The sequence below is a fragment of the Primulina huaijiensis genome, chromosome 4 (assembly GCF_012295235.1).
Source record: "Primulina huaijiensis isolate GDHJ02 chromosome 4, ASM1229523v2, whole genome shotgun sequence".
Lineage (NCBI taxonomy): Eukaryota > Viridiplantae > Streptophyta > Magnoliopsida > Lamiales > Gesneriaceae > Primulina > Primulina huaijiensis.
In genome coordinates this window covers 21069876-21078528 of record NC_133309.1, presented here as the reverse complement: position 1 = coordinate 21078528, position 8653 = coordinate 21069876, and the positions used below count along the sequence as shown (strand labels likewise).

Below are 8653 nucleotides of genomic sequence, written 5' to 3'. Positions count from 1 at the left end.
TATTGATCCTCTGATTTGTAGATGGATCCCACGAATGAAACTGCGAGTAGCAGTAATGGATCTGGTGATGGCTCGATTCCAGGATTTGAAACCATCGAGGTTCTTTGGCACTGAGAGTGCAGAAAGAGCAGAGGCCTGGTTGAAGGATATCGAGCATCTGTTTAATATTGTTGAATACTCTAAGGCTCGGCGAATGAAATTTGCTTTGTATCAGCTGAAGGACCGAGCGAAATCTTGGTGGGAAGCCGCTGAGATTGGACTGAAAGAGGCCGGGATTGAAGTCACATGGGATGTCTTCAAGGCCAAGTTTTTGGAGCAGTATTCTCCTCCTTCTTATTATACTGCTCAGGAGAATGAATTCAATAGTCTGCAGCAGGGAACGATGACTGTTGCGGAATATGCTTCAAATTTTCTACTCTGTTGAAGTATGCACCTCACGTAGCCGAGAATGCGATGGCAAAATATAACAGGTTTGTAAATGGTTTACATCCTGCTTTATATACTTTTGTTGTTTCTGGATTGCCTACCAGCTACGCAGAGGCAGTTGAACGAGCCAAGGCAGCCGAGGCTGGACTTAGGAGAGGAGGTCCACAGTATACTCCTCCACCACCAGTGTCAGCTCAGCAGCCTGCATTGCATCCAAGGGGTAAGAAGTTCAAGAAGACTGGTTCTGGTTCTTCGTCTTCTTCGAGTTCGAGTGGATCACAGCGAGGGAGTTCTGTGATTGCTCCCTGCTGTAGTTATTGTGGAGGTAAACATACTATCGAGCAGTGTCGAGGTATGTTTGGTACTTGTTATCAGTGTGGGCAGGAAGGCCATTTCTCTCGAGTATGTCCGAACAGGGGTACGACTTCTGCTCAACCCCAGCCTGGATTTAGAGGTGGCCCCAGTATGATGAGACCTGTTGTTCCTGTTCCCTCTTTCCAGCAGTCGAATGTTCCACGATATCGAGGACCGGGTGGTCAGACTGCTCAAGTCCCTCCTCAAGTGAGAGTGTATGCTATGACTGAGGATCAGGCGAGAGAAGCTCCTGGTGGTGTGATTGCAGGTATTTGCACGCTTTGCGATTATCCTGCACGTGTTATTTGATACAGGAGCATCTCATTCATTCATATCTCATGCATTTGTTGCATCTCATGATATTGAGTGTACACCGTTGTACGATACTTTGTCGATAGCCACGTCAGCAGGGAAGATTATTTCGTCTGAGCAAGTTGTGCATAATTGTGTATTGATATATGAGGATAATGTGATGTTCTTGAATTTGATTGTCCTCCCAATGCACGACTTTGATTGTATTGTTGGCATGGATATCTTGACGACAAATCGAGCTACTGTTAATTGTTTCTATGGAGTGGTTCGATTTCGACCGGTTGATGGACCCAAGTGGAATTTTTATGGCAAGGGTTCCCAAGCCAAAATTCCATTGGTATCCTCTTTGGAAATGTCTCGACTTTTGACTAGCGGGGATGAGGGTTATCTTATCTACGCTATTGATGTCTCTAAGAAGGAGCCTTCTTTATCGGATATTCCTGTTGCGAACGAATTCCCAGATGTATTTCCCGATGAGATTCCTGATTTTCCGTCTCATCGAGAAGTTGAGTTTAGTATTGATCTTGTGCAGGGGACTACACCTATATCGAAAGCTCCTTATCGCATGGCACCATTGGAATTGAAAAAACAATTACAGGATCTTCTTGATAAGGGATATATTCGACCGAGTGTATCACCTTGGGGAGCTCCAGTTTTATTTGTTCGAAAGAAAGATGGTACTATGCGAATGTGTATTGATTATAGGCAACTGAATCGGGCTACCGTGAAAAACAAGTATCCACTTCCTCGTATCGATGATTTATTTGATCAGCTTCAGGGTACTTCGGTATACTCTAAGATTGATCTTCGATCTGGTTATCATCAAGTACGAGTTCGAGACGAAGATGTGCCTAAGACTGCTTTTCGTACCAGGTATGGCCACTATGAGTTCTTGGTTATGCCTTTCGGTCTCATGAATGCTCCTGCTGTCTTCATGGATCTAATGAATCGTGTCTTTCGAGATTATCTTGACCGATTCGTTATTGTATTTATCGATGATGTTCTTGTTTATTCGAAATCGAAAAAGGAGCATGCTGAACATCTGAGACTGGTACTCCAAACTCTTCGCAATGGCCATTTATATGCTAAATTGTCCAAATGCGAATTCTGGATGGATAAAGTAGTATTTTTAGGCCACGTCATTTCGAGACATGGCATATCTGTTGATCCTGTTAAGGTTGAAGCCGTATTGAATTGGTCGAGACCTACGAATGTTCCTGAGATCCGTAGCTTCATGGGTTTAGCTGGTTATTATCGTTGTTTTATTGAAGGATTTTCGAAAATAGCTAAACCTATTACTCAACTGACACAAAAGAATCAGCGATTCATTTGGTCAGAGGAATGTGAAGCTAGTTTTCTTGAATTGAAGACGAGATTGACCACAGCACCTGTGCTTACTATCCCCTCAGGTACCGGAGGATTTGTAGTGTGTACAGATATGTCTGGTAAAGGTTTGGGCTGTGTTCGGATGCAACATGGCAAAGTGATTGCTTATGCGTCTCGTCAATTGAAATCTCATGAAACACGTTATCCTATTAGTGATCTTGAATTGACCGCCATTGTATTTGCTCTGAAGATTTGGCGCCATTATTTATATGGAGAGAAGTTTGTTATTTATTCAGATCACAAGAGTCTGAAATATCTCTTTTCTCAATCGGATTTGAACATGAGGCAACGCAGATGGATGGATCTCCTGAAAGATTTTGATTGTGAGATTCAGTATCACCCTGGATCGGTGAATGTTACTGCGGATGCCCTGAGTTGTAAAGTGCATGATTCTGTGTTAGCTTCTGTCAGTGTCGCCAAGGTACATGAGGAGATATGTACTTCTGGTTGGACTTTTCACTCGAATTGGAATTCTGTCACTTTCTCAGCATTGCAAATTGAGCCGAGTTTGATATCGAAAATACGAAAGGCCCAACGAAGCGATGCTCAGATTCAGAAGTCGAAAGAACTTGTATCTGCAGGACATCAGTCTGGATTTCAGATTTCTTCTGATGGTTCTTTACGACTTAATAGTCGGCTGGTAGTTCCTAATGATTCTGATTTGAAATCTGCCCTTCTTCGAGAAGCACATTGTAGCAAATATAGTATTCACCCTGGAGGTCGAAAGATGTATTTGACACTGAGACCTCAATTTTGGTGGAGACGCATGAAGAAGGACATTGCTGAATTTATTTCGAAATGTTTAGTCTGCCAGCAAGTGAAAGCCGAACGAATGAAACCGGGAGGATTACTCCATAGTCTCGAAATCCCAAAGTGGAATTGGGAACATATTGCTATGGATTTTGTTACTCATTTACCTCGTTCGCCCAAGGGCTGTGATGCTATTTGGGTTATTATTGATCGGCTTTCGAAATCTGCACACTTTATTCCGTATGAACGGACTTATCCTTATGAGAGAATGGCCCGTTTATACATCGAGAATATTGTGAGACTGCATGGTGTGCCCGTCTCGATTGTATCAGATCGTGATCCCAGATTTGCTTCTAAATTCTGGGGTAGTTTCCAAGAAGCGATGGGTACGCGTTTGGCTATGAGTACTGCTTATCATCCTCAAACTGATGGCCAAACTGAGCGTACAATTCAAACGTTAGAGGATATGTTACGTGCGGTTGTGATGGACTTCAGAATTGGATGGCAAGATGCCTTACCATTGGTTGAATTTTCTTATAATAATAGCTTTCAAACGAGCATTGGTATGGCACCGTTTGAAGCTCTATATGGGAGACGATGTAGATCACCGTTATTCTGAGATGAAATTGGTGAACGACAATTGACTGGACCTGAAATGATACAGGAAATGAATGATAAGGTTCAGTTAATTCGACAGCGGATGAAAGCCGCTCAGGATCGTTAAACGAGTTATGCGAATAAACGAAGACGACCCTTGGAATTCCAGAAAGGTGACAGAGTGTTTTTGAAAATATCTCCCTTTAGAGGCACTGTTCGATTCGGCATGCGAGGTAAATTATCTCCTCGTTATGTTGGTCCATACGAGATTCTTGATCGAGTTGGTGATCTTGCGTATCGATTGGCATTGCCACCAGCTTTATCTGCCATTCATGATGTGTTTCATGTTTCTATGTTGAGAAAATATGAACCAGATCCATCACATGTACTTGCACCTGATGAGGTTGAACTTGATCCTTCACTATCCTATGTTGAGCAACATGTTCGCATTATGGATCGGAAGGAGAAGATATTGCGTAATAAATCGATCCCTTTGGTTCGAGTACAATGGACACGACATGGTGTAGAGGAGTCAACATGGGAATTGGAAAGCAAGATGCGAGAATCCTATCCGCACTTGTTCGATTCTATTCCACCTGTTCCATTGTATTCACTGTATACTGATCCATTTACTGATTTTAGTTTTGATATGTACTATAACTGGTGACATATTTATGTTTACCAATGTTATGTATATAGAGATGTTTGAGATTTCGAGGACGAAATCTTTTAAGAGGGGGAGAAATGTAAGGACCGTGTATCGTATTATCGTAAATCCTGTGTGATTATCGATAATTTATGAAATTGTCATGTGATTATGTANTGCGCTAACGTTCTCGATGTTGGATTAGCGTTTTCTCACATCCAAAGAACATCGGAAGTTTAAAAATTTTATTTTTGATATTAAAAACGGTTCCTTGGGCATCATAGGAAATAAACTATTCATAGGGTATTTAGATCTGATTTACCTTTGCATATATAATGCCAGCTCCAAATATTCCGGATTTTAAGTGGATATAATTCTTATTGTAAATTCCTACGAACGGATCTCCTTCTTTTGATTGTCTAATCATGTCCACGATCGGAGATTGGGTTCCTCGTTTAGATTGCACTAGAGATCTAAACGATTTAGCGTCGAAAATGGATTGCAAGAATTTTACAAATCCGGCGACGTTGCAACGACGTCGAGAAGGCGCCGGCGATGGTGGAAGGGTGGCTGAAATTTTCTTGTGAAATTAAAAGGGTGGCCAAAAGTTATTTTGTGAGAGGAGAGGATTTTGTGTGTATTTTTTCTTGTATGGTTATATTCCCCCTGTTATCAACCTCTGATAACATATTAATAAAAATACACTAACTCAATTCTACTATGACTCAAATCCTAATCTCTTTAGGATTCCTTTATTTTCATTAATTAAAATTCTCATGTAATATATATCATGCAAGTCAACTCTTGATAATACATGATATATATATTGTTCGAGGGTTAATATTTTGTTCATATAATGAATATTGAAAATTTTGAGGGTCAAATTTCCATTAATCTATTTTTGGCAACTGTCAGTTTTGTTAACTCCTTCCCCAAAACAGACAGTCACCAAAACTGGCAGTTTCATTGTCCTCACAAAATTAGTGGTCCAGTTAATTTCCACAACTTCTAATAATTGAATCAACTTATAAAATCCTTTATAAGCTATCTGTTAGATCTCCATCAAACTACAGTTACTAAGTTCAACTCTTTGAATTTGACTATCTCGATGGGAACATAGAATCTGATACGTGTGTGACCCTCAACGGTTCAGAGATACAGTTAGTCATGGGTTCACAACTTATTTTAGGAGGATAAATCGACTAAGAACCTGTATGGAATTTACGGTACTTTTTCTAATGAGTTTCATTATCTTACGTCGAGAGGAAGATCTCATGGTGCCTTTTGTGTATTCAAAAACTTTATATATGCAGCTTGCATAGATAAAAAGATAAAATAAATACCATAATTGGATAAAATTATAAAATATTATTAAAATAAAGATTGTTTTTACATAAGAGTCAAAAAAGCTCAAGCCACAAGTTGGCACCTACTCTAACAATCTCCCACTTTCTCTATAATCAACTACCCATAGAATTCAATCTTATTGCTTCGCGATACTTCACAAACAATGTTCATGGCAACATTTTCGTCAGTGGATCAACAAAAATATCTGCAAAGGTAACTATCTCTACTGATAAGTCTTCTCTTCCCACAATTTCCTGGATTATGTGGAACTTCTTCATTATATGTTTGGATCGCTGATGAGGCCTCGGTTCTTTTTCATGCGCAATGACATCAGTGTTGTCGCAGTAGAACATGACTAGATCAACTGTTTGAGGAATAACACCAAACTCTTGAACAAAATGTAGCTATGTATTCGGCCTCAGTGGTTGAATCTGCTGTGGTGTATTGCTTGGAACTCTTCCAAGAGACAATATCACCATTGAGCTTGAATACAAATCCAGAGTTTTATTTCAAATCATCCACATCTAATTGGAACCTAGAATCAATATAGCCTTCCAATTTTATTTCTCTGTTCCCGTAAGTGGTGAACAAATTCTTAGTTTTTCTTAAGTTCTTATGAATATCCTTCATGACTTTCCAATCCAATGGACCGGGATTCAATTGATATCTGCATGCAACACTCAGTGCAAATGCAATATCAAGTCAAGTAGATATCATATAGCTTGAATACAAATCCGATCCACCCCAAGTTTTCTTTTGTAAATCAAATTTCTTTCTATGAGAAAATTTTTCTTAGGTAGATCTACTAAGGACAACACTTGGTTCAAAGTCATGGATTTCATCTTGGAATGCATGACTTTAAGTCATTTAGATGAATCGACATAAGACAATTCTTCTTTTAAGTTTCTTGGATCACGTTCAGGAATGACCTTATCTTGGCCTTCTTCAAGAAGCAAGCTCATCCTCTTAGGTGGCCTTAAAGCCTTTCGGATCTCCTAAGAGCATATGTTTTTTCAATTGGTTGTTGGGGTATGAATTCTATGATTTCATAAGTGGGTGGTTCCCGAATCTTTTTGAGTTCTATCATTTCTCCATTTATATCTAATAGAAACTTTTCTATTAAAAGGTGACATTCCTTGAAACAAACATCTTTGTTTCGTTGGGATCAAAAAAATAATATCCAATGGAAATCTTTGAATATCCCACAAAGTAGCACAAATTGGCTCTACTATCCAATTTTTCTCTCACTGCCTACTTCACATAAGCAGGACATCTCCATATTCTTAAGAAAGAATATTCAGAAGTTTTTTTAATCTATATCTCATATGGAGTTTTATCCACTACCTTTGTATGAATTTTGTTCAAAAACATTGCCGCAGTCTCAAGTGCAAATCCCTAAAAAGATGGGGTCGATTAAGTGAATCCCATAATAGATCGAATCATATTCATCAATGTTCGATTACGTTGTTTTGACACACCATTCAACTGAGGTGCAACAGGTGGAGTCTACTGTGAGAGAATCTCATGCTCTTTAAGGTAGTATTGAAATTTAGTACTTAAATATTCTCCATCTCGATTAAATCGAAGTGTTTTAATATTTTTTCCTAATTTTTCTCTACTTCGGATCTGAATTATTTGAACATTTCAAAGGCTTCAGACTTGTAATTCATTAAATACACATACACATACCTAGAGAAATCATGAGTAAAGATAATGAATAAGATTGTCTATATCTTGTACTAAAACTGAGCGGCCCACACACATCTATATCGATCAAATTCAATAGATCATCTGCATGTTTCACTTTCCCTAAGAAAAGGCCATTTTTTAAGAGAGTTTTTTCTGACTGGTCAAACATTCTCTCTCCCACTAACTTGTGCATGAATCAGAGTATCTTGTTTCTTTTGTTTATTGTTGAAATCGTTTGGATATTCACTAACCATTGACAAAAAAATTCTGGCTCAGATATTTTCTCATGTCGAGACTTCTTGCAGTGAAACAAAAATGTTCTTACTTATCGAGCTTTATGGGCACTTATCATTTGGAACTTGTCTTTTATTGGGCTTGTTTTTCTTGTAAGGGGCAACATGTTTCTTTCCATCATCTTGTGGGTCATTTTTCGTTCCTGACTAGAAGCCCACTTAGAAAACAAAATTTTCCTTCTTTATGATGGCTTCATAAAATCGTAAGCAAATTGACTATCTCTTCAAAGCTGGCCTCTTGTTATTCATGTCAAAGTTCACCATGAACCCGTTAAAAGAGTAAGAGATTGACAACAAGATGATGTCCTCGTGTAACTCGTTGGGAATAATCAGTTTCAGGCCCACCACCTTGTCAATAAGCTCAATCACATGCATACCATGCTCATGGGTCGGATCTCCATCTTGCATACATGTAGTCATGAGCTTCTTGAAATTAGTGTGCATCATTGTATGAGTTTTATCACCATAAAACTCCTGCATGTGCATTCGAATGTCAACAACATTTATTATTTCCTCAAACTGTCTCCATTTTTCATTTGACAAAGAAGCTCGCATATTACACTGTAGCTACATACTATAGTCCCACCATCTCGCATGCTTCGCTAGCTCAACAAGACCAACATTAGTGTGTATGTCATTTTCTCCGAATCCAAAACAAATTTTTTCAGCCAATCTTGAAAATTAGAGTTCGGTTAGCTTGTTTTAATCAAGAGTAACATTACATGAGAAAATCTTAAATATGCTGAATATGAAACATATAATCATTTACGACTATTTAAAAAAAATTATAAGACACAAAATATGAAGTTTTTGTTTTTATGAATTGTTTTCATTATTTTGAAATTTTCACCAC

General features: G+C 38.6%; 1 protein-coding gene across 1 annotated transcript; it reads right to left on the bottom strand.

The window, feature by feature from the left end:
• Nucleotides 1–8016: 8016 nt before the first annotated feature.
• Nucleotides 8017–8355, bottom strand: LOC140974967 (uncharacterized). Its single transcript, XM_073438459.1, has one exon. It carries the CDS (start codon nucleotides 8353–8355, stop codon nucleotides 8017–8019), a length of 339 nt encoding a protein of 112 aa, XP_073294560.1.
• Nucleotides 8356–8653: the final 298 nt, after the last annotated feature.

What these genes read in the sequence shown, in the direction of transcription:
- LOC140974967 (XM_073438459.1), bottom strand. Translation starts at nt 8,355, where the DNA reads ATGCGAGCTTCTTTGTCAAATGAAAAATGGAGACAGTTTGAGGAAATA.